The sequence below is a fragment of the Cetorhinus maximus genome, chromosome 11, assembly GCF_964194155.1.
Source record: "Cetorhinus maximus chromosome 11, sCetMax3.hap1.1, whole genome shotgun sequence".
Lineage (NCBI taxonomy): Eukaryota > Metazoa > Chordata > Chondrichthyes > Lamniformes > Cetorhinidae > Cetorhinus > Cetorhinus maximus.
In genome coordinates, this window is record NC_135889.1 from 73754779 (window position 1) to 73781020 (window position 26242).

At 43.6% G+C, this 26242-nt stretch overlaps 1 protein-coding gene across 1 annotated transcript in view; it reads right to left on the reverse strand.

Annotated features, from left to right (window-relative positions):
• LOC144686208 (activin receptor type-1B-like) overlaps window positions 1–23113 on the reverse strand; it is a 110635-nt gene extending 87522 nt beyond the window's left edge. Inside the window, exons 1-3 of the mRNA XM_078551302.1 lie at window positions 23092–23113; window positions 22354–22599; window positions 2523–2756 (exon numbers count right to left, since the gene is read on the reverse strand). Of these exons, the coding sequence (XP_078407428.1) occupies window positions 2523–2756; window positions 22354–22599; window positions 23092–23113 (502 nt within the window). The remainder of the gene's footprint in view (window positions 1–2522; window positions 2757–22353; window positions 22600–23091) is intronic.
• Between the last annotated feature and the right edge of the window lie 3129 nt (window positions 23114–26242).

The following is a 26242-nucleotide window of genomic DNA, read 5'->3' on the forward strand; positions in this document are numbered from 1 at the left end:
ACTGTGCACCAATATTCTAGCCGATGACCTAACACCCAGTGAGGTGCTGGTATCTCCGCTGGTGCCTGGTTCAGAGAGCAAGTGTGACACAGATGCAGCTGAAGCCCGGTGGTCTTCTGACATCAAGGCTGGTCTTTGGGGTCCTGCATATGAGTGCATGCTGGCGAATCTAAGGGAGAACGACATGTCATTAGTTTAAGTCATCACACTGTCACTATGCATGCCAAGCACCCTGGTGAGACAATGGAGATCTGCATCATGGTGCCATCGTCTTTCAATGATCAATGGGTACTCCAGGTTTGAGGCTCCCATTAATGATGAGACTAAACAAGAATGTTTGCACAATCTGACACTCTCACCTCTGTGCACTGCACTCTTACCTTCATCAGAGATCCTGTTTCTCCACGACCGGCTGACCGAGGTGGGTGGCGGCTCTGCAGCTCCAAAGAATCTATTTCAAACCTGGTCATGATTAGGAGGTTTGGGGGGCCTCTGCCTGTCCACGACCTCTCAATGTTGTTATGGCTCCTCTTCTCCTGAAAGAACAGAGGAGCATTGATTAGTTCACTCGCTATCTGCAGTGCCATTGCGGTCTGGCCAACCCCACCTGAGAAACAGCTTGCAGGGCACATCCATCTCGTGGCCCTCGAGCCGCAAGGCACTCAGTCCAAGCAACCAGGGCTCACCTGCTTGGCCAGCTCCGGCATCATTGACAGTTGGCACTCAGACTCTAACACCCCTCAGGGGAATGGCCAGCCCTTAACGCTTCTACACACTGATCCATGCCAACATGGTACTCACCCTTGCCGAGTGCAGCAGCTCATTGAACCTTTTGCAGCACTGCACCCATGTGCGCCACACAACGTCATGGCTCCTCCCAAGCTTTTTTGGTCTGGTGCGGTGGCCTCCTCCTACTATCCCTGGGGATGAGGGGTGTCTGACACCCACCTCCTCCACGAGGGCCGCGAGGCACTCATCATGGGAACCGGAGCGGGGGAGTCGGGGGGGCGGGGAGGTGGCAAGTGCCCACCCGACCTACCCTCCCACCTGACATTTCTTGCTGCTGTTGAGGCCTTTGCTCCAGTCTCCAGACTGAAGAAAGATTCCCCCCTGGCAGTCTTCAGGGAGCTGCCTCTGCCGATGTTAAACTGTCCTCCGGGTCGCCATTGGACCCGGTGCCCGCCACACCCCCGTGCAGCCCTTCCTGACCATTCGGAAGACGTGTTTCACGCTGGGAGTGCCTTAATTGGCCAGCCAGCGTGAAATTATGTTCAGAGGCTGATCGCGGTCGGGGGCCTGTTTCCCGGCCATTCCCGGGCCCGCCGATTGCGCGCACCTAATGAGGGAAACATTCAGGCTTTGGTTCCAGAATGCGGTGAGTCTGACCACAGATCGCCTATTGGTTCAAATGGACTGTGTGCTTCCTGTGAACATGAGAGTATAGGATAGCTTTTATAACTTGTGTTATCCTTACAAATTTGTATATATCTGTACAGGTATATTTGTGGGTGAAGGAGTTTTGCAATATAGTCCATCTTTTATTGTTTAATAAATGTTTTATTCTTTTGTTAAAAGTTCATCAGCTGACTCCTGTGATTCTGTTCAGTAGCCACCCTCCACGTTTCTAAACAAAAAATACATGTTAGGATCTATCAAGCCAGGTTCCATCCTGGGATCTGGCTTGTCCAGTAGTAACATCAGCTGGGGTCATAACAATTTACTATTGTTTTTTAAAATAAATCTTACTTTTCTTCCCATCCTTTTTTCTCTCATAATGCAATCTTTCTGCCCCTCTTTTCCTTTTGCTAGCTGATTTGACATTGAAATCACCCACTCTAATTTATCCTTTTTCTCAATCCTTCCTCTGTTTATTTTTCGATCCTTAAATCTCATGAGTTAAAGAGATAAAACAATTGGTCCCACGTTCACCAAGGTACCAGGTGCCCTCACTGTGCTGTTAGCAGCTTGCACTCCCAGCAACCATGTTGGCAAAACTTTTTTGAGCTAAAGGGTTCATGAACAGGCCTAACTAACAGGGCATGGCATAAGATGGCCCTCTCCAACAAATCCTGGACAATTAAGCAATTTTGAAGAGTTAAATAACAAAACATTTAAAACAGTTATAATGCTCAAGTAATCGATCTAATAATCAGAAAATAAGCAGGGACCAGTACAATTTAATGTTCTTCCTATCAGCCATGTTTCACTATGTGGACTGAAATCAGACAATTAGTGAGGGTACAGGATTTTAAAAAGGAGTGGTGATGAAACAGCCTATGCAGATCAATGCCAAGAATATAAGAAATGTAGTACAGAAATATAGCTCATTAAGGATTGAAAGCTATTTCCCTGGAAGAAACCTTGCAGAATAAGTTATTTTTAAAGAGGAAGTAAAGACAATTGTTAGATTATTGGCAATTTGATCATGTTGAGAAAATCCAAAAGGAAATGAAGGATAGAGAGGATCCTAATGGACACCATAACAACTTTCTCAGCAGTTTGTTAATCAGTTGTTGACCTACCAGAGCCTGATGGTGTAGTCGTTTCTGTGATAAGATCCTTCAGCGTTTTTCTTACTGTAATATAGCTACAAACAGAGTCCCCATCATCATGCCTCCTTGCTTTCACATAGGCACACAGTGCATGCCTTTTGTAGACAACAGCTACCAACAGAGCCAAGCATAAGAAACCCACAGGTGCAGTTATTACAACTGCCAACTCCATGGGTCCCCAGCCTGATTTACTGAGGTGGTTTCCTATCAAAGGAGAAAATTTGAAAACACATTTTAGTGCTGTTTTTATAACTATCAACCTTTCCTTTCTCACTAACAAAACATCTCCACAGGTTAGATCCTATATGCAACACATCATTTCCTAGAAACAGTGGTCAACTGCTCCCAGAACTCTTCCATTTATCTCTGCAACTAACAGCAAGGAACAGGATGGTTCCATGTACTTGTAACTTGTAACCAAATATTCTCTATCACCACACATGAGCAAACATTTAGTTTCCCCTTGTTATATTACCCTGTCAGTGCAATTAAGATGGTGGATACCAAACTCTACCATATCACTCTGATATAGCTTGTTTGTACACCAATTTAGTGCACCTTTTGAATTCCTTAGAATTAGCCAGGTTACATAGCTATCCTGACAAATTATGCCAGTTTAGGAGTTCTAAACCAGTGAGGGGCTGCCTCTTCCAAGCTGTAAGCCATTAGGGACAGATAGGTGTGGAGAAGCAAATTTGGAGAATGAAGTGTCTTTGTGGTTTTAAAACACAATTGTTCATTATTCAACATGTCCACTATCACGGAATACCATAAATCTATTAATCTTACTTCTAAACAAAATAATAGATAAATAATGGTATCAAATTTAGAATTAACTAACAGTCAATGTGTATTCAGAAGGACAAGATCCTACTTGATAAGCTTCCACCTTTGAGGAAGTAATGCTAGAGGTGAGGTTAGAGTGACTACCATTGACATCAAGGCCACATTTGACCGAGTGTGGCATCAAGGAGCCCTAGCAAAACTGGAGTCAATGGGAATCAGGGGGAAAACTCTCCACTGGTTGGAGTCATACTTAGCACAAAGGAAGATGGTTGTGGTTTTTGGAGATCAATCATCTCAGTTCCAGGACATCATTTCAGGAGTTCCTCAGGGTAGTGTCCTAGGCCCAACCATCTTCAGCTGCTTCATCAATGACTTTCCTTCTATCATAAGGTCAGAAGTGGGGATGTTTGCTGATGATTGCACAATGTTCAGCACCATTCATGACTCCTCAGATGCTGAAGCGAGACCTGGACAATATCCAGATTTGGACGGACAAGTGGCAAGTAACATTTGCGCTACACAAATATCAGGCAATGACCATCTCCAACAAGAGAGAATCTGACCATCATCCCTTGATATTCAATAGCATTATCATCACTGAATCCCCCATTATCAACATCTTGGGGGTTACCATTGACTAGAAACTGAACTGGGCTAGCCATATAAATACTGTGGCTACAAAAGCAGGTCAGTGGCTAGGAATCCTGCAACAAATAACTCACCTGCTGGCTCCCCAAAGCCTGTCCACTATCTACAAAGCACAAGTCAGGAGTGTGATGGAATACTCCCCACTTGCCTGGATGAGTGCAGCTCCCACAACACTCAAGAAGCTTGACACCATTCAGGGTAAAGGGACCCCATCCACAAGCATTCACTCCCTCCACCATTGACACACAGTGGCAGCAGTGTGTACCATCTACAAGAGGCACTGCAGGAACTCATCAGTGCTCCTTAGACAGCACCTTCCAAGCCCACAACCATTACCATCCAGAAGAGCAAGGGCATCAGACACATGGGAACACCACCAGCTGAAGTTCCCCTCCAAGCCACTCATCATCCTGACTTGGAAATATATCGCCGTTCCTTCACTGTTACTGGGTCAAAATCCTGGAACTCCCTCCCTAACAGCAATGTGGGTGTACCTACACCACATGGACTGCAGCGGCTCAAGAAGGCAGCTCATCACCACCATCTCAAAGGCAATTAGGGATGGGCAATAAATACTGGCCTAGCCAGTGATGCCCACATGCCATAAAAGAATAAAAAAAGTGGATTAAGCCCCAAGAAATGGTGAGGGTGCAATTGGTCTTGGGGGCTAGTGCAAAATAGGTGATAGCAAATCAACAACCTGTTTTACATCCTATTGTGGTAAAGAAAAAAATCAAGTAGGTGTAAAACAGGCTGATGATTTGCTATTGCCTGCTTTGCATTGCTGTCTAAAACTACCTTCACCACAGGTGTGTCTAGAGTTCCACAGAAAAGGTCATCAATCAAATTCAAAGCTGTGGGATTCAGGTAAACCTTGGGATAAGAAACTGGCACACGAAACAAATACCAGTTACAGAAGTTATGCTGGGCCGGGAAGTAGTACTGCGTGGAATACCTCAGGGGTCAGTAGTTAAACCGCTAGTGTTTCCAATTTACATAACTAACCTGAATTCAGAAACTCAGAACAAAATGGTCAAATTTGCAGGTAAGACCAAGATAGGTTGGGGAATGGAATTGGAGAAGGCAGCTTCAAAATTATGAATTAGACAACCAGGGAAAAGAACTGGCTGCACAGGAAGCAATCCCCACACCTGAAAGGATGGGCCCCAAGGTGCACACAATATCGGGCCTTGGAACACATTAGTTGCGAGTGATATGCAGGCACACAATGGACATTGAAGGGCAGGTTGCCTCAGTGATCAGGCCACTTCATCACCAGCAACTTGCCCTCAGACAGGTCTGCAGAAACCTGTTGTTTGAATGTAGAGTCCAGAGGAGTACTCCTGCTCCAACCAGCTCCACATTCAAATAATCATATTTTAAAATCTTAACATTTTGGTGTCCCGATTTTGCAAAGGGGTCCTCAAACAGACCTCTCATTCGCACATCCAAAGGGTCTAATGCCAGTTTCAGGTGCAGGCCCTGGATGTGTATTTTTATGCCTTTTACCAATATTATAGCCAGGTCACTTCCAGGTTGTGATGAGTGCCTGCTTCCTGCCCACCATATTGCACCCATTGAACCACAATTTACAAAACTTTGAATTTTTGCTAGCTTTCTTCTCACAGTACAGTAACATTTAAGAACTAACCAGGAAGAAAAGCAACTACTAAAACTTTAAAATGCAGGTTCAAAAAACAAAGGTAAGATTTCCACATCATTGCATTTTAAGAAATTATGGCACACTAGTTTTGCTGAAGAGAGATTACAAAACTTTATCAGTAGCCTCATACTGTGAATAGAATGTGAGCATAATATGAAAGAGAGATAAAGAAACTGCATTGATATTGTGCCTCTTAGGACCTCAGAATGTCCCAAAGCACTTCACAGCCAATGAAGTACAATGACCACGCGTTATGACACAGCAGTTAGTAAAGGCTGAGTTGTTTAAACCCCAGAGGGAACTTGAACAACTGTCATAACCTATATTTTCAATTAGCATATTTGAGATGCAGTTTTGAATTCAGGAATAAGACCACTGAGCCTCAAGAGGTTTCTTATATAAAGCTAAATTAAACATTTATCAATTTAACAACAAATTAAACACATACACATGTCTACAAATTACTGCCACAATAACTTTTAAACAAATCCCCAAATTAATCACTCCCAGATAAATCTTCACCAAAGCAACAGTAAAGTTACAGACTTTAAACAGACACTAGGCAAAGTACATTTGACCATACAAATTCAAAATAAGGTTCCTTGCAATTTAGTTCCTTTGCAGACACAGTTGTAGACTTACACGCTGGTTAGATCTTAAATGCCTCTGCCTTACACACACAAGCTGCTTTCTGTTTATACCTGGCCTTTCCTTTGAATGTGAATTTTCTATAGTATCACCAGGCTTTTAATGTTACATCTCCTAACAATAATATCCTTTCATTCCATCAATTTTATTAGTAAACGGAAAAAAAAACACATTGCTTGGCATCATCTAACTAGGTGCAAGAATGGTCTATTCAACAAATGCAAATTTACACTTTACCTTCTATCCTCCTTACATTGATCTAATTAACATCTCAAAACTACTATACATCAAAGCACCCAGACTAGCTGGCTTAAATCCAATTAAGACAAACACATTTAAACACATAGACACAGACCCCACTACAATTCCATTTTAAAAACAATTTCCAATAACATTATAGACATTTATGTCTCTTCATGACACCATGTGCAAGTGACATGATGAGATGATGCCCCCTCATGGTTCAGTTCTCTGAAAACAGGGGGTTTCCATAGCAATAACATGATGTACAATTTTGATCACAAAGATGTAATTATCACAATCACATTCTTTAACTTTTGTTATTACCAGGCAGGATTTAGTGTGACTTTAGTGCAGCTTAGTTATGTAAAATGGAGTTACAAAACAATGGAAATACTTGTGCTGCAAATACAAGTACATTGGCAAATGGAGTGAAGACTTGGGGCAGAATTTTTCCCCCGTCGGGCAGGCCCAGTGGGTGGGCCTGGGAGTGGCCTTGAAACCGACTGCAACCCGCAATCGGGCCCCGGCCATGATTTCACGCTGACAGGCCAAGTAAGGCCCGCCCAGCATGAAATGCGAACTCCGCACTGGCTGGGAAGGGCCGAGCGGGGGCAGGGGCCTGTTGGCCATTGGGTCCAATGGTGACCTGGCGACCAGTTTAAAAGCAGCCCAGGCAAATGCGTGCCATGTTCTCCATGATGGAAGAGTCCATGCGGAGCATTAGCACTGCATTGACTGCCAAGGGCGAGCGCACTGCATCCTCCATTGAGAGACTCTCATGGAGAGGCTGCTCCAGGGACAGAATGAATGAAGGGTTCCTGGGATTGCGCTCAGACCTGCAAGCCCTCACACAGACACTGACCTCAGGTGGTCAATGTCAGTGTGGGAAATGGATGAGGCACCCAGTATCCCAGCTAGGTGCCCGTCCATCAATGGTGAGCAGGGAGGTGCAGGGCGACTTCACATTGGCGCACAAACTGCCTGTCATCTCTGTGGGCTCCTCTCCGGGCAGGCTGTCTCCAATGCCGCTGCCAGCGAGGTGGGAGCACCTAGATGTAGCACTCGCAAACATAAGTTAAAGGCACCATGAGCACAAGAGGGACAGGTCACAGATGATTTTATGTTCGTTTATGTTTACTCTATCTATACTGGCCTGGGAATTATTATGACACAGCAGTTGGTAAAGGCTGAGTTATTTAAAATCCCAGAGAGAAACTTTAAACAACTGTCACAACCTATATTTTCAATTGGCATGTTTGAGATGCTTCTCTGAATTCAGAAATGAAACCACCAAGCCTCCAGAGGTTTTTATATAAATTAAAATAAACGTTTATTAATTTAACAAAGTATTAAACACATTCACATGTCTACAAATTACTACCATTATAACTATTAAACTAATCCCCAAATGAATCACTCCCAGGTAATCTTCCCCAAGGCAACAATAACCCATAGGTTCAAACAGACACCAGGCAAAGCACATTTTATCTTCTGAATTCAAAATGAGGTTCCCTTCAATGTGTTCCTTCGCAGACACAGTGGCAGGCTTACAGGCTGTTTAGATATTACATGCCTCTGACCTCCAGACAAAACTATATATATAACTATGTATATATCTAGCTTTTCCTTTGAATGTAAATTCTCATTGTATCACCAGGCCCTTTGAACCCCTTTTATAGTACCAATTTTATTAATAATATAAACATTGCTTGGTGTCTCCTAGCTAGGTGCAAGATTTCACCCCCAGTCTTTGAATGGTTTATTCAACAAAATGTAAATGTATTCTTTACCTTACTGTTTAACACCTCAAAACTACTATACATCAAAGCACCCAGACTGGCTGGCTTTAATCCAATTAAGAAGCACACACTCATACCCACAGACACAGACCTCACTGCAAGTCCAATTTAAAATAAATTCCAATAACATTATAGACAATAATATCTTCATGACAGGATGAAGACCAGAGAAGTCTATGTAAAAAGTTTGGAATTGTCCACATGAGATAAATTTTGTTTTTGTCATCATGGCCTGAGTATGCTTCATCTTTTTATTTTATTGGTGCAGGGTATGCTAGTATGTAATGCTGGACGTAAGTGTCCATGAACTTAATTGCACAGGCATTGAGTGTTCTTTGTGTTCAAATGAAAGGGTCCTTTCAGGCATCTGGGATGGAGGAGGCAGCCCTGGCATGTATTTGAAGCCAATCTTTGGCAGTCTAGCTGAAGGAGTGTTCGATCAAGGCACCCCTGGTGTTCCTGCCTCCATGGAGGTTACCGAGGTCTGGCTCCACACCCTCAGCCTTCTCCTCACTGGTCATCTTCAGACTCACTACTGGACTCATCATCTGTGGCCTCTGTAGCTGCATCAAGATCCCCTTCCTTCAGTGGATCCCCCCTTGCCAGTGCCAGATTGTGGATAGCACAGCATGCAACTATTAACAGTGACACATGCTCTGGGGGGTATTGTAGTGCTCCCCTGAAAGGTCCAGGAATCGGAACTGCATCTTGAGAAGACCTATGCTCCTCTCTATCACCGCCCTTGTGGAGGCATGACTCGTATCATAACACTTCTCTGCCTCTGTTCTTGGGTGGCAGAAAAGCGTCATGAGCCACCTCTTCAACGGATAGCCCTTGCCATCCATCCAGTGGGGCTGGGGAACTGAAGAGCCTTGGCACCTGGAGGTCTTTCAGGATGTACGCGTCATGGGAGCTGCTAGGGTACCTTGCACAGACTTGCAGAATCTGCACCTTGTGGTCACACACTATCTGCACATTCATGGAGTGGAATCCTTTCCTGTTAATGAAGGCAGCCGGCTGACCGGCAGGCACCTTGATGGCCACATGTGCGTAATCGATTGCATCCTGGGTGCGGGGGAACCCAACAATCGCCGCGAAGCCTCTGGCTCGCTCAGCCTGATTGGCCTCATCTATATGGAAATGAATAAATGTCATTACCCTCCTGAACAGAGCTTCCGTCACCAGCTTGACAACTGTGGACAGCTGATTGGAGCACTCCACAAAGTCCCCCCCACTGACCCTTGGAAAGAGCCGGAGGCATAGAAAATGAGGGCCACTGTGACCTTCAAAGCCACTGGCATGGGGTGTCCACCCACACAGTCGGAGGTGATCTCAGGCCCAATCATATGACAAATGGGGTCACGGTCTCCCTGAAGAGTCGGAGCCTCTTTTGACATTGCACCTCGGACATATTGAGGTAGCTGCATCGCTACCTGTAAACCCTCGTAGCAGGATAGTGACATCTTCTGTGGCCCCTTCTGCTTTGGACTACCTGCTGGCCCTGTGCTCCTCATGCCTGCACCTCTCCTTCTCCCTGCAAGCTGTATTGGGACACCTGGCCTCCTCCCCCTTCTGCCCCCCTGTTCCTCCTCAGAGGAGATGCCATCAGTGGAGACCACAATCCCTATTACCAGGGTTACAGAAGGCTGTCTGATACCTGGAAGGGTCCACACGGTCAAAATTTTCCAGGGGCCTTGGGGACACCAATGAGTCCTGAAATGAAGCCTGGAAATGCTAAGAATGGAGCTCAGAACAGAGATGAAGCTGTCAAGTTTAACGAAGCAACCAGCAGCAAACTATCTTCTAAACTCCTCACTATTCAGACTGGCAATCCTGCTGAACATTTTTATCCCGCCCTTGGATGAGGTTTGTGAAAATGTCGGCTGGCTGCCTGCCCGTTTTGCCCATGCGATGAGCAGAAAATCGCACAGGTAAGATAAACTCACAGTCAATTGAACTGTTAAGGGCCTTAAGTGGCCTGTTAATTAATGGCGGGCCCACTCCGGCACCCACACACACCCACGACGCTCACCTGGCATCATCATGCACTATTTTACTCCCATTCAGGTCGGGCATTTGTTCCCCCTTTCTATCTTTCTCACCCCATAGAAATTGGTTCTTGCTCCAATACAGAGAAAGGAGCTAGCTGTTTGGTGAGTATCTGATAAGTGGGTAAATTCTATTCTATCCCTAAGGTTTAAAATAGTACACAATTTGGTGTTAAAGTTAATCAAATATATAAGAAAGCAAAAAAATAAGTGATTAATATAATTAAGTAATTATTTAAAACACATTAAGGATGGCAGGACAGCTGATGTGTCAAGGTTGCTGCATGTGGGAGCTCCTGGATAACATTGTGATCCAGGCCAAACAAGCCTGTAGTAAGTGTTTGCAGCTTGAGGAACTTCAGCTCAGAGTCATTGAGCTGGGGGCTGAGCTGCAGACTCTGTGACACATCAGGGAGGGGGAAAGTTACCTGTATGGTTTATACCAGGAGGTAGTCACACCACTTAGGTTGGGGTCTTCTGATATGGTCAATGATCAGAGACAGGAGGGTGCGACTGTGAGTGAGGCAGGTAAGGGGACCCAGAGGGCAGGAGTGTGAGCCTCTGCAATTGTCCAACAGGTTTGAGGTTCTCTCAGCCTGTTTGGATGAGAGTGGGCTGCTGCAGGATGGGTCAATAAACTGGCCAGGGCACCCTGGTACAGGAAGCCATCCAAGTGGGGGGAGCAAGAAGAAATGTAGTGGTAATAGGGGTCAGTACAGTGCGTAAGATTGACACTGTTCTTTGTAGCAAACAACGGGAGACCAGACAGCTTTGTTGCCTGCCCGTTGTCAGGGTTCAGGACATCTGCTCAGGGCTGGAGAAGAATTTGCAGTGGGAAGGGGAAGATCCAGTGGTCGTGGTCCATGTAGGTACCAATGACATAGGCAGGATGAGGAAGGAGGCTCTGCATAATCAGTATGATGAGCTAGGCACCAAATTAAGAAGAAGGGCTTCAAAGGTAATAATTTCTGGATTATTACCTGAGCCAAGTGCAAATTGGCATAGGACAAATAAGATTAGAGAAATGAATGTGTGGCTCAAAGACTGGTGTGGGAGAAGTGGGTTCCAGTTTGTGTGGCACTGGCACCAGTGTTGGGGAAATTGGGATCTATACTATTGGGACGATCTACACCTGAACTGTGCTGGGGCTGGTGTCCTCGCGAGCTGCTTAAATAGCGAAGTAGAGGGGGTTTTAAACTGAATAGTGGGAGTGAGGGATCAAATTTAGGAACATGTGGTAAACCAAAAAGTAGAGACAGGTATTAATATGGGAAATGATAAATAGACTGTGACAAAAAGGGACAGAGAGTACAATTCTAAGAGTAAATCAACAGATAAGGCTAGATGCTACAAAAATAAAACAAGGACAAAACTAAAGGCTCTGTATCTAAACACACATAGCATTTGAAACAAAACAGATAAACTGATAGTGCAAATAGAAATAAATAAGTATGATCTGATAGCGATTACAGAGACAATTGGGACCTGAATATTGAAGGCTATGTGACATTTAAGAAGGACAGGAAGTTAGGAATAGGTGGAGGGGTGGCTATGTTAATTAATGATTGGATTAGCACATTAGAGAGGGATGACCTAAATTCAGGAAATGAGAATGTAAAAGCGGTTTGGATTGAGATGTGAGATGTTCAGGCCTCCTAATTGTAACTACACAGTAGGACAGGATATTAAAGAAGAGATAAAGGGATAAAAGCAAAATACTGCAGATGCTGGAAATCTAGGACAAAAACAAAAATACCTGGAAAAACCCAGCAGGTCTGACAGCATCTGCGGAGAGGGATACAGTTGATGTTTCAAGTCCGTATGACCCGTCATCAGAACTAAGACATATAGAAATGAGATGAAATATAAGCTGGTAGAAGGGGATGGGACAGGAGAGCTCAATAGGGGGCCAGTGATAGGTGGAGGTCAAGAAGAGACTGCCAAAGATGTCATAGACAAAAGGACAAAGGGGTGTTCATGGTGGTGATATTATCTAAAGGATGTGCTAATGGGGACATTAAGGGAAGCAAGCAGGACAAGCTAGTGGCAGATGGCCCTAGTGGGAGTGGGGTGGGGGGAAGGAATCAAAATGGGCCAAAAGGCGGAGGTGAAACAATAGATCGAAATAAATTTTAAAATAGGAGGGAAAAGAAAAAATATAGTTGTAAAAAAATTATAAATGATTGGAAAAGGGGGGATTGGAAAGGGGGTGGGAATGAAGGAGCGAGTTCATGATCTGAAATTGCTGAACTCAATATTAAGTCCGGAAGACTGTAAAATGCCTAGTCGGAAGATGAGATGTTGTTCCTCCAGTTTGCGTTGCGCTTCACTGGAACGTTGCAGCAGGCCAAGGACGGACATGTGGGCATGAGTGCAGGGTGGTGTGTTGAAATGACAAGCGACAGGGAGGTCTGGGTCATGCTTGCGGACAGACCGAAGGTGTTCTGCAAAGCGGTCACCCAGTCTGCGTTTGGTCTCTCCAATGTAGAGGAGACCGCATTGGGAGCAGCGAATGCAGTAGACTAAATTGAGAGAAGTGCAAGTGAAGTGCTGCTTCACTTGAAAGGAGTGTTTGGGTTCTTGGACGGTGAGGAGGGGGGAAGTAAAGGGGCAGGTGTTGCACCTTAAAAAGGGAGTTAGCCAGAAAGGTACAGCAATAATCATGGAGGATTTTAATCTACATATAGACTGGAAAAATCAGATGGGCAAAGGTAGCGTAGACAACGAGTTCATAGAATGTTTTCGGGATAGTTTCTTAGAACAGCATATCTGAAGCCAACCAGAGAGCAGGCTATACTAGATCTGGTATTGAGCAACGAGATAGGATTAATTGGTAACCTTCTAATGAAAGCACCCCTAGGTAGCAGCAATCATAATATGATTGAATTTTACATTCACTTTGAGGGAGAAACGAGTGCACCCAGGACTAGCATTTTAAATTTAAATGAGGACAATTATGAAGGCATGAAAGCAGAGCTAGTTAAAGTGAACTGGCAAGTGAGGTTAATGGACATGTCAATAGAGTGGCAGACATGTAAAAGGATATTTCAGAATAGACAGAATAAATACATTCCAATGAGAGAGAAAAATTCCAAGTGGTGGGTCCACCATCCATTGTTAACTAAAAAAGATAAAGACAGTATCAAACTTAAAGAAAAAGCATATAATTACGCAAAGATGGGATGCAGGTCAGAAGACTGGAAAAAATATAAAGAACAGCAAAGAATGACAAAAAGATTAATAAGGAGGGAAAAAGTAGAGTATGAGAGAAGGCTTGCTAGTAATATAAAGACTCTAAGAGTCTCTATAGATATTTAAATAAGGAAAAGAGTTAGCAAAGTGAGCGTTGGTCCTATAGTGTGTTTCTGGGGAATTGATAATGGCAAGTAGTGAGATGGCGGACAAATTAAACAGGTATTTGGCTTCAGTCTTCACTAAGAAGATACAAGTAACACCCCGGAAATAGCTGCAAATCAGGAAATGGAAGGGAGGGAGGAATTCAGGAAAATTACAATCACCAGGGGAGTGTGTAGTAATTATGGTTTTATTTAGTGTAATGTACCTTTAAGAATAATGCTTGTTAAGGAAGATCACATGATCTGTAGTAACCAATAGGAGAGTAGCACAGGCTACCTCAACAGTCAGTGTAGAGATAGAGTTAGAGTTGAAAGCACATGTTGCTGCTGAGTGCATTGTAAATAAACTTAATGTTTCCACCCAAGACGTATCTGTAGATCAACTCTACCATTAATAGCACAACTCGGCCACCTTACAACAAAGTTGCATTGAGCAAAGTGTTGGTGCTGAAGGCTGACAAATCCCAAGTCTGAATGGACTTCACCCTAAGGTCTTGAAAGAAGTGGCTAGTGAGATAGTTGATGCACTGGTTTTAATTTTCCAAAATTCCCTAGGTTCGGGGAAGGTTCCACTAGATTGGAAAATAGCAAATTTAACTCCTTTGTTTAAAAAAGGAGGGAGATAGAAAGCAGGAAACTATAGACCAGTTAGCCTAACATCTGTCATAGGAAAATGTTAGAAGCGATTATTAAAGATGTTATACCAGGGCACTTAGAAAAATTCAAGGCAATCAGGCAGAGTCAACATGGTTTTGTAAAAGGGAAATCATGTTGGTGTTATTTGAAGGAGTCACATGTGCTGTGGACAAAGGGGAACCGGTGGATGTACTGTACTTAGATTTCCAGAAGGCATTTGATAAAATGTTACATTAAAGGTTATTGCAGAAAATAAAAGATCATGGTGTAGGGGATAACATATTGGCATGGATGGAAGATTGGCTAGCTAATAGGAAGCATAGAGTTGGTATTAATGGGTCTTTTTCTGGTTGGCAGGATGTGACGAGCAGTTTGCCACGGGGATCAGTGCTGGGGCCTCAACCTTTTACAATTTATATAATTGACTTGGATGAAGGGGCCGAAGAAATGGTTACTAAATTTGCTGATGACACAAAGACAGGTAGGAAAGTAAATTGTGAAGAGGGCATAAAGAGGCTACAAAGGGACATCTGTTAAGTGAGTGGGCAAAGATCTAGCAAATGGAGTATAATGTGGGGGCAAATGTGAAATCATCCATTTTGGCAGGAAGAATATAAAAGAAGCTCATTATCTAAATGATGAAAGATTGCAGAGCTCTGAGATTTAGAGGGATCTGTGTGTCCTAATGCATGAATCGCAAAAGACTAGTTTCAGGTACAGCAGGTAATTAGGAAAGCTAATGGAATGTTATAATTTATTGTGAGGGGAATTGATTACGAAAGAAGGGAGGTTATGCTTCAGTTCTGCAGGGCATTGGTGAGACCACATCTGGAGTATTGTGTACAGAACTGGTCTCCTTATTTAACAACAGATTTAAATGCATTAGGACACTTTACAGAAGGTTTACTAGACTAATACTAGGAATGGGCAGGTTGTCTTTTGAGAAAAGGCTGGACAGGTTGGGCTTGTATCCACTGGAATTTAGAAGAGTAAGAGGCGGCTTAATTGAAACCTTTAAGATCCTGAGTGGTTTTGACAGGGTGGATGCGGAAAGGATGTTTCCTCTTGTGGGAGAATCTAGAACTAGGTCACAGTTTAAAAATAAGGGGTTGCTCATTTAAGACAGATGAGGAGAAATTTTTTCTCAGAGGGTCGTGAGTCTTTGGAACTCTCTTCCTCAAAAGGCAGTGGAGCAGAATCTTTGAATATTTTTAAGGAGAGCTAGATAGATTCTTGATTAACAAGGGGATGAAAGGTTGTTAGGGGTAGGCAGGAATGTGGGGTTGAAGTTACTTTCAGGTCAACCATGATCTTATTGAATGGCGGAGCAGGCTCAAGGGGTCGAGTGGCCTACTCCTGCTCCTAATTCATATGTTCATATTATTAAGGAAGCATTTCCCTTTTAGCATCTAAGCTTTGCTCTGATTTTGCAAGTCATTTTTCTAATGTTGTCCTCCATTAAGTTCTTGCATTTTTTTGGGCCAATAGGAGGCATTTTAACTTTATTCTACATTTCCACAATGGCCTTGCTAAGATGTATATCCCATATCTGAACTAATTAAATGCAAGAAAATATAGAACTTGTGCTATTGTAGATTCTATCCAACTAATCTAACTATGGATAAAATCTTCAGGAAGGCAAAATTTGTGAAACTTTGGCCTCAAAACGTGGGGTATCAAAACAAATTTACAACTCATAAGACAGAATATTGTGCTCATCGGGCAGGCATACGCCCAACCCGAACAAGAATAAAATGACGCACGATGACATCGGGTGAGCCTCTCGATGTCATCGCGCACTCGCGTGATATTTTGATCAGCAGGTCGCCTATTAAGACCATTAAACTAACAATTGAATCCGCAAAAAGGCCAAGCGGCCTTTGGATTTTTTAGGAAACCTCATCCACGGGCGGGATGAGATTTCCCACAGCAATTAAAAATTAAATAAAAATTTTGACATTTCATTCATAATATGTCCCTGCTCATGTGACAAAATATAGTGTTCAAGACCCATTGTCAACTTTTTCCAGGTATCTCGGTGCTCTTTTGACACAACAAAAGTAACGTTCTCTCCAGGCTCATAGTAGCACTTGGTCTGTGACTATTGTAAGCATTGGTTCTACTACAGAAAAATCCTCAAAAATCCCAAGGCAACATAAAGGCGGCAGAGACCAGAGGCCATGGGTTTCTGTTGCCTGTTTCCTAATATTTGCAATCAAGTAAAGGTGTTCCATGGACGCTGAACGTAGTCCTTTCAATTTTGCTAAAAGACCTTACCACTGAGCTTGTATAGAAAATTCATTGGGCCATAACTTCCTGTGGGGTGGCAACTGAGTTAGATTGCCACTCCGCCCATAGTTACTTACCTTGAAATCCAACCACTCCTATCTCACCCAACCTTCCAACTCAAGCGGGCGAGATCTGTGTAGCGCAGTGGGTTCCCACAGCCTTCTGTCCAGAGCTGCAGCATTGGGAGCTACGGCACTAGTAGCTGGGGTGTGGTAGTAGGGGGGTGGGGGAAGTACCTTGAGGGGTGTCCATGGGGGTTAGGTAGTGGCGGGTTGGGGTGAGTCCTGGGGAGGCTAATGCAGGAGTGGGCGGGTTCCAGAAGGGCAGTGCGGGGGTGGGGAGAGTCTATTGGGAGTTCAGAGGGAACGGGGGGAGTCCCATGGGGCTTAGTCAGGGGTTGGTAGTGGGTGAATCCTGTGGAGGGTTGGGGGCGAGTGAGCGGGGTGAATGGAGAACCATGGGGGATTGGGGAGGCCAGTACAATAGCTACCCAGAAGCTACAAGTGGTTTTAATTCTTCTAACTTTTTGGGTAACAATTGCTGTAAGATGGTCAGAACCATCCGATGTTTACGATTTAAATTGCATTTTCAGGTGGTTCCCAGTGCAGAGCGATTGCCCAAAGGAAGTTTGAATTCCCCAGGCAATTGCCGTGCAATCCTTACCTGGGAACTTTGGGGAGGTTTCCCCAGTGCCCCCCCCCCCCCATATACACTGCCCTGGAGCTCGAAAGTTACAGCCCAATATTATTTTTAGATCTTAAAAAAATTGCAATCTGCTTAATTTTAAGCACAATCATATTTCAGAATAATAGTTTTTTTTTTAAACTTTGAAGTGACATTTAGATTGTTAACAAATCAATACTTACCCAAATCACTCCCCCACATTCAGCAACACCCTCACATCCCAGTTCACAAAAGCACTTAATAGTTCTCCAGACCTACTCACAAAGACACTGTATGGATCCTGACTGTTCAGAGACATTGAGTTAAATTGAGGTGTGTAGTGCTTGTCTTTCAGGCACTGTACAGCCTCCTAAACTTCCAAATTAGTCAGCAGGAAACAAGCGAACACTTACACCTGCCATACTGAATAAGGACAAACAAGAGGCATAATTTACTCATGCCTGACACAAGCATATAGCAAATAAAGGCTTAACACCTGTTTCAGATCCTTAGCCCAATATTGGTTTGCCAGCACTAGCTGCCTCTAAGAAAAACCCTAAATATTGCATAAATTTAAATAAAATGTAAGTGCTTGCCATAAGCATTAACTCACCAAATTCAGAGAATTCTGACTACTGACCTCCAAGCCAGGGTCCTAACCGCTACCCTCTGGTGTCTCTCCCCTCATAAGACCTTGGATCCCTCTAGAACACTGCTCCTGATACCAAGCCTGACATGTTAATCTCTTATCCAATCCAAAGGCTACCCCTTAACCCAACCAGAGGTCTTTGATTAAAGGTCTAATGCCATCAATCTCTCCTGACTCCCATGATACCAAGTACATAGACCCCTGCACTTACCTGGAGCAATTACCTTGTACTGGCCCCTCCCTTGGCACAGATCCAATATGCAGACATACTTGGGCTTCACCATTTGTATGCAGGATCATCACCAACCATCCCAGTCCTTACCAATACTCTTCTCCTCTCCAACCGGTACAACATCTTCTACCCCCCTGCATTTAAGATGGCACTCTACTTCCACCAGCAGATGCAGGCCGACAGCTCACTTCCACTGTAACCCTCTTAATACAAGCTCACACTTAGTTCATGTTAGCACTCTTCCCCCACCACCCCTCTTTATTTATGGTCTTTGTACAAAGGCAGGGACCAGTACCCTCTCAAATATTTATCAAAGGTATCAGGTAAATACTTAACCTCATCATCTTAACTCCTCAAGAAACCATCTGGGGTTTACCATCCAGCCTCCATCCAGCAGTGAGTGATGCCCATATGTGGCTTGCCATACTATACTAACTCAATCAGTTCGGATTGTAACTCTTTCGAGTTATCAACAGATTGCATGTAACTCTTTCGAGTACATTCACAGTTCTTGGTTTCCGGGAGTGGGACATGAACCCACAACCTTCTGACTCAAAGGCGAGGGTGCTATGAACTGAGCCACAGCTGACACCTTCAGTTCGGATTGTAACTCTTTTGGAGTCAAAACAATTAACTAAATTAACAATAACAAGGGAGAAATTAAGCACAGCCCCTAAGTCAGGTCAGCTGTAAAACCAAGGACAAAGTTTAAAGGAAACTTACAAACATTAAACCAAATTCTTTCGAGTTATCAACAGCCACAGATTGCAACTCTTTCGAGTACAATCACAGTTCTTGGTTTCCGGGAGTGGGACATGAACCCACAACCTTCTGACTCAAAGGCGAGGGTGCTATGAACTGAGCCACAGCTGACACCTCCAGTTCGGATTGTATCTGTATTTACCTAACCAACCTCCAATTAGGAAACATACAAGCTGTTGAGTGAATGAATTGACTCATTCTTGCCAAATTGTCAAAATATGTCAGAAAACAAATCATGCACTAACAATTGTTTATTAAGTTTAGATTTATGATTAGTAACAAAATTAATCACTTGAATATGCACATAATTAGTCGATCAGGTTAATTAACACAATGAACAGGAGATTGTAGAGGCAGATCCATATTTCACAGTAGCTCAGCATCAACTAGTTTGCTGATTATAAATTTGTACTTGAGACCAGTGGTTCAGCATTCATATTAATTGGTGAGATTATTTTAGAATTATACTGATAAAATAGCTGAAAAATCAACACATTAGATTGGCAGTTTATTGGATAGATTAGAGTTTATATGCTGTGAGTTAGCAATGTTTCTAGAGTTTCCAGGATCTTGAGCAGAATTTTCACCCCACATGGGGGTTAGTGGGGGCACGTAAATTAACGTTACTGACTGGCATGCCTGCACCATTGCACCCTGGGCCATTTTCTGACATGTGGAATCTAGAGCAGAAGGGCTACCCACATGCAAGTGGCGAGTGGCCGATAAAGGCGTTAATGGCAAATTAAGGCCAATTATTAGAGGTTGACTGGCATTGGGAACAAGCCAGCTGCTCGGAGTTGAAGGCGGCCTCCTAAAAGCAGACAGGGGCCGGGGGGGGCGCAGTACTTCAGGTAGGCTTTGAAGTCCTCCCACCTTGTTTGGTCACAGCTGCAGCTAGGCTCCTTCCATGATGGTGGCCCAGAGGATGTGCCCATTTTTTTAACATTGAAAAGTGTTGAGAGAGTGCCTTAAGATGGATGTGCCCTCTCTCTCTCTCTCTCTCCCTTAGCTGTCAAGGCAGGCTGCAGCTCATTCCAAGTTGAAGAACCACTTATTGGCAAATTCCAGGAAAAGTACAGTGGGGTGACTGTTCCCCACACAGTGCTGGGTCAGGAATGCCATTTGGCTTTGATGTCGAATGTCATGAAGAGATTAATGTCTATAATGTTATTGGAAATTATTTTTTTAAATAGAGTTCTAGAGGGGTCTGTGTCTATGTGTGTGTCTGTGTGTCTTAATTGGATTAAAGCCAGCTGGTCTAGCGGCTTTGATGTATAGAAAGAAGTAAGTTTGAAATGGTAATTAGACAAACATGGGGAAGTTTAGAAACATAGGTGTCAAGGGGGCAATTTGCATTTTTAAATAAGGTATTCAAAAGAATGGGTGAAATCTTATACCAAGTTGGAAGACACCAAGCAATGTGTTTATTTTTTTCAGCTTACTAATAAAATTGGTGGAATCAAAGGATGTTATCGTTAGAAGAGGTAAAATTATAAATATTTTTTTAATACAATGGAAAATTTACATTCAAAGAGAAAGATTTGTTTAAAGGAGAAAGGAGATTGTGTGTAAGGCAGAGGCATTTAAGATCTAACCCACCGTACATCTCCAACTGTGTCTGCAAAGAACCAACTTGCAAGGAACCTCATTTTGAATTTGTAAAGCCAAATGTGCTTTGCCTGGAGTCTTCTAAAATCTATGGGATACTGATGCCTTGACAGAGATTCAACTGGGAGTGGTTAATTTAGGGATTTGCTTAAAGTTATTATAGTAGGAATTTGTAGCCATGTGTATGGGTTTAATTTGTTGTTAAATTAATAAATGCTTAATTTAGTTTTATATAAAAAACCTCTTGAGACTCGGTGGTCTTATTACCACTGAGTTCAAAGCCTGCATCTCGAAACATACAAATTGCAAAAATGAATTATGACGGTTGTTACAAGTTTCCCTCTGGGATTTGAGCAACTCAGCCTTTACCATCGGCTGTGTCATAATATCAAGGTCTTGACCCAAAACCCACAATTTGGCCCATTGTCACTGCAAGTTGAGCTGTCTTCCCTTGGGATGACACATGGTGACATCTGTGGTGCAGGTGATGAACCTCGTTCTGCAGAGATGTATCCATTCCTCTCAAATCCCCTACTCCTGAGTAAATCCACCTTACTCTATCCAGGCTAACTGACCTACATCTTACCTACCCAATGACTGTAAAATCTGCACCAAGTCTGCCTGTAACTGGCAGATACAACTGTACATTTTAACTTATGTAACATCACCTACTTTGTCTGTCAGAGATATTTTCTTAACTTTTATAGACTTACCTGATACATACATTAAGTAAAAACAATTTTTAAAAATGTGAAGAAGGAAAGCATGAATGTGTGTCAAAGTACACCCTTAAAGATCCTTGATTTTCAGATACTTATTTGCAGGAAATGGACTAATCTGAGTGACATGCTAAATATCAGAATATTTCACACCTTTTAGTGTCGATCACCTCAAACAACCAAGTTAGCAACCATGGTGACCTCACGCTGCTGCTGGTGATTCACCTAACACCTCTCAGATTTTGTACAAAAAAACTGGTATTTTGTTTTGTAGTTTTAGAGAGCAATCTCAGGATCTGTGGCCTTATGTTTCTCCAACTTCTGTGAAAATGTCTTTCTTTTGCAAGCTCTCAGTTTTAGCCATTCAGTATCCCACATTTGGCAACTGGTTACATTTTGAGGACACCCTTTAAGGCCATTTTCAGAGCATTGTGCATACCTTCATTCTCCAGTCTGAATAAGTTAACAATGGAATTTTCCTTCCTTCTCTAAGCAAAGCACTCTCCCAGATTATTCCCCTTATCAGCATCTCTTTAGAAGAGATACCAATAACTCTCAATATTGAAAGATGCTCAGTGCAAGCCAGCATGGAATTTAATAATTCATGAAAATTGATCCCGGGATACAGCTTGCAAAATTGCAAAACATTTGGCACAACAACATCCATAAGCAGCACTGTTTGAAAATGATGCATCATTAATACAAACTCAAGCACAAAATCAAATGCTGCATAATTACATGGAATTTATAAATAGCTACTGGCACCTTTATAGAATCCAACTAATAACAAACTGCAAACTCCTTAATAGAAAGAAAGGGGAAAAAAAGTCAGACACTGAATTGCTGATGACAACAACATTTACAAGAGGCATCAGATGACAAACCGAAATAAATCATTCTAATTAGCATTAAAACCCAAAGCATTCAGATTTGTTTTATGACCTTCGGTAACAAATATTTGTTTTCAATTCATGTCAATTAACGTTCATTGGAAACTATTTTTAAATTCTGGATTAGGATGTAATAACATTTTCAAAATCTTGAATTCTTACCTTTGAATAATGGCAGCTGTATATCAATACTGTTACAAAAGTCAGTATCACAGCAAAATGCTCTGGACACACGTTTTGAATTGGCACAGACAAAGGGTTTCCCTGGTGGAATCATTTCCCGGCGATGCACACAGGTCTTCCACTGTTGTACTATTTCACCAGTAAGTGTGGCAGAAGCCAGGCAAATACCATCTGTTTCACAAGTATAATTTTTATTCACACATGTGATGCAGAAACATTTCAGACCTAAAATAATGAAAATTAACCAGCGTTAGAATATGAACATATAAAGAAATGGGCAGAAAAAATGGGGAAAGGACAGAGAGGGAGAAGAGAAAGAGAAAGAGCTATACTGCGACGCAACTCAGGCAACCTGCACTTAAGTGTGAGTGTTTTCAATCCTGAATTGGAGATAACAGCACACAGAAGCAAAGAACAATTAATTTTAAACATATAAGAACATTTAATTGTCCCTGATGGCATCCCACCACCACCGCACCCCTCAATTTGTACAGCACTGTCTGTAATGAGTGCTGTGCTATTGTTGACAAGCATTTTGGAGGCTACACTAGGGATGCAGGTTCTATCTCAACAGGTAACAACTCTCACCACCTCCTTATTAAACTGGACTACCCAGTGTTGTTTTAGCTACTGTAACTTCAAGATTGTCCATCGGGGTGGCTATGCACTTCAGCTGCATAGCTGAGATGGTGCTCTCCCTTACTGGTGCAGGCTCACCTGCTGTGCATCCAAAAGACATTCCAGCTCGTACTTCATAATACGTCCAAAGATTAGATTAGCAAAATCAAAACGAAGGTTGATAAGTAATTTTAAACTTTATCCATAACAAAATTCTTGCTGACTCGGTTTCAGTGCATAAAATGCTCCTTTGGTAGAGCTTTTTGTGAGAAATTTACATACAACCTGCAATCATTATTAAAACCTAAAAATCAGATTGCAGGTCAGCATGACAATGGTCTCGGTCCTTCAGAGAGTGCAGAGGAAGCGAAATGGTTCTAGCAATGAGGTATTTTAGCTGCAAGGTCAGTTTGGAGAAGCTGGGGTTAGTCCCCTTGGAGCAAAGGAGATTGAGGGAAGATTTGCTAGAGGTGTGCGAGATTATAACATGTGTCGATAAAATAGCCAAAGAAAAAGCTTTCCCATTAGCTGCTGGTACAAACACTAAGGGCACAGAATTAAGTTTTTCAGTAAGAGATGCAAGGGGGATGTGAGGAAGAATTGTTTTACACAGGAGTGGTGATGACCTGGAGCTCCCTGTCTATGAGGCTGCTGAAAGTGGAGACAATTATTGATTTCAAAAGAAAACTGGATGGGCACTTGAGGGAAATAAACTTTCATGGCTACAGGATTGGAGCAGGGGAATGGGACTAACTGGATTGTGCCACAGAGAGCCTGCAGAGACTTGATGGGCTGAATGGCTTCCTTGTGTGCTGTAATGACTCTGGGGTGGAGTTTTCCATTTTTGAAACTAAGTGCCATGGCGGGCAGGTTCTGTGGTGCGTTTCCGGCTGGTTGGAGTGGCAGGTAATCGTGCCCGATTTCGTGCTCAGAAGCTCATTAATTATGCATAGGCGAGTATCTCGCTGAATCATATGGTGGATTGAGAGCTGATTCGTCCGCCCTGCCATTACCTAATGGGGTCGAAGGTCTGGGCACCGTATTAAATGCCACCCAAGCACACACATTTCACTCTGTCTAGCCCAGCTGTCTTCAGGAGACGTATTGAGATGGCTTCATACAAGAAGAAGGCAGCTGCATCCAGGTTTAGCCACGACTCCCTCCAGGCTTTAATCAGAGGAGTGCTGTACCCGAGGGATGGCTTCAGAAATCACACCAGCCTAAACTTTCCAGCCTGGGAGGTGATAGCACAACCAGTCAGCGTGGCTGGCAAACGCACCCACAATGCAATCCAGTGTAGGAAGAGGATGAATGATCTCATCTGATCTGCCAGGATAAGTTAATTTTCAAAACAAAACCAGAAACAGAAATACCTGGAAAAACTCAGCAGGTCTGGCAGCATCAGCGGAGAAGAGCACAGCTGACGTTTCGAGTCCTCATGATCCTTCAACAGAACTAAGTAAAAATAGGAAAGGGGTGAAATATAAGCTGGTTTAAGGGGAGGGGGGACCGCGGTTGTTGGGACAAGCAGCCAGTAATAGGTGGAGATAACCAAAAGATGTCACAGACAAAAGGGCAAGGAGGTGTTGAAGGTGGTGATATTATCTAAAGGAATGTGCTAATTAAGAGTAGAAAGCAGAAGCATCCACTGATGCTGCCAGACCTCCTGAGTTTTTCCAGGTATTTCTGTTTCTGTTTTTGTTTTGGATTTCCAGCATCTGCAGTTCTTTGCTTTTATATAAGTTAATTTTCAGTTCCCTCCAATATCAAACTCTCATCATAACTTCATGCACTCAAATTAAATCAGCAAATAAGGCTAGACACTACAAAAATAATAAAAGGACAAAACTAAAGGCTCTGTATCTAAACGCACGTAGCATTCGAAACAAATCAGGTGAACTGATAGCGCAAATAGAAATAAGTAAGTATGATCTGATAGCCATTACAGAGACCTGGGGCAGAATCTTACCCTTGGCATGGGGGCGCGTGCCCGACACACCCGTACGTGAAATAAAGCACGTTGACGTCGGACGAGCGATATTTCGCTAGGCGGGCACCCGATGAAGATGGAGGCACACATGCCATTAATTAAATGGCCAGTTAAGGCCCTTGAGAGACCAATTATCTCTGAGTTTATGTAGCCCGTGTGATTTTCAGGATGTCGCATGGTCAAAACGGGCAGGCAGGCAGGCCACAATTTGCAAAACCTCATCCACAGGTGGGATAAGAGGAGTCAGTGGGCTTGACAAAGTGTATAGTGAGTAATTTTGGATATCACTTGCTGCTGCTTGCTTCTGTGAACAGAACAGCTTCATCTCGCTTCAGAGCTGCATTCAGAGCATTTAGAGGCATCAATTCAGGACTCAGTGTTGTCTTCCAGGCCCCCGGAGGATTCACACCATGTGGGGCTTTCCAGGTACCAGGCAGCCTACCCTTACCCTGGTAATGGGGATCGTGGTCTCTGCTGGACGCACCTCCTCTGAGGAGGAAGAGATGGCCAGAAGGGGGAGGAGGCCAGGTGTTCCTATTTAGCTTCCTGGGGAGCGACCTGTGGGAAGAAAGGCAGTGGCACAAGGGGCACAGGGCCAACAGGAAGGACAAAGCAGAAGGGGCCGCAGAAGACGCCACTATCCTGCTGCCAGGGTTTACAGGCGGCGATGCAGCTACCTTAATATGTCAGGTGCAGTGCCGAAGGAGGCTCCGTCTCTCAAGGTAGACAGACAGTGACCTCCATCTGTCAGAGGATCGGGCTTGAGATCAGCTCCGACTGTGTGGGTGAACATCCCATTCCAGTGGCTCTGAAGACCATGGTGGCACTAAACTTCTATGCCTCCAGCTCTTTCCAGGGCTCAGTGGGGGTTCTGTGTGGAGTCTCCCAATCAGCTGTCCACAGTCGCATCAAACTGGTGACAGGCGCTCTGTTCAGGCGGGTATTGACTTTCATTCATTACTGTATGGACGAGGCCAGCCAGACACAGCGAGCCAGAGGCTTCGCGGCGATTGCTGGCTTCCCCCATATCCAGGGTGCAATCGACTGCACACATGTGGCCATCAAGGCGCCAGTGGGTGAGCCCGGTGCCTTCGTCAACAGGAAGGGATTCCACTCCATGAACGTGCAGATAGTGTGTGACCACAAGATGCAGATTCTGCAAGTCTAAGCAAGATACCCTGGCAGCTCGCATGACGCTTACATCCTGAGACACTCCCAGGTGCCGAGGCTCTTCAGTGCTCCAGCCCAGCTGGATGGATG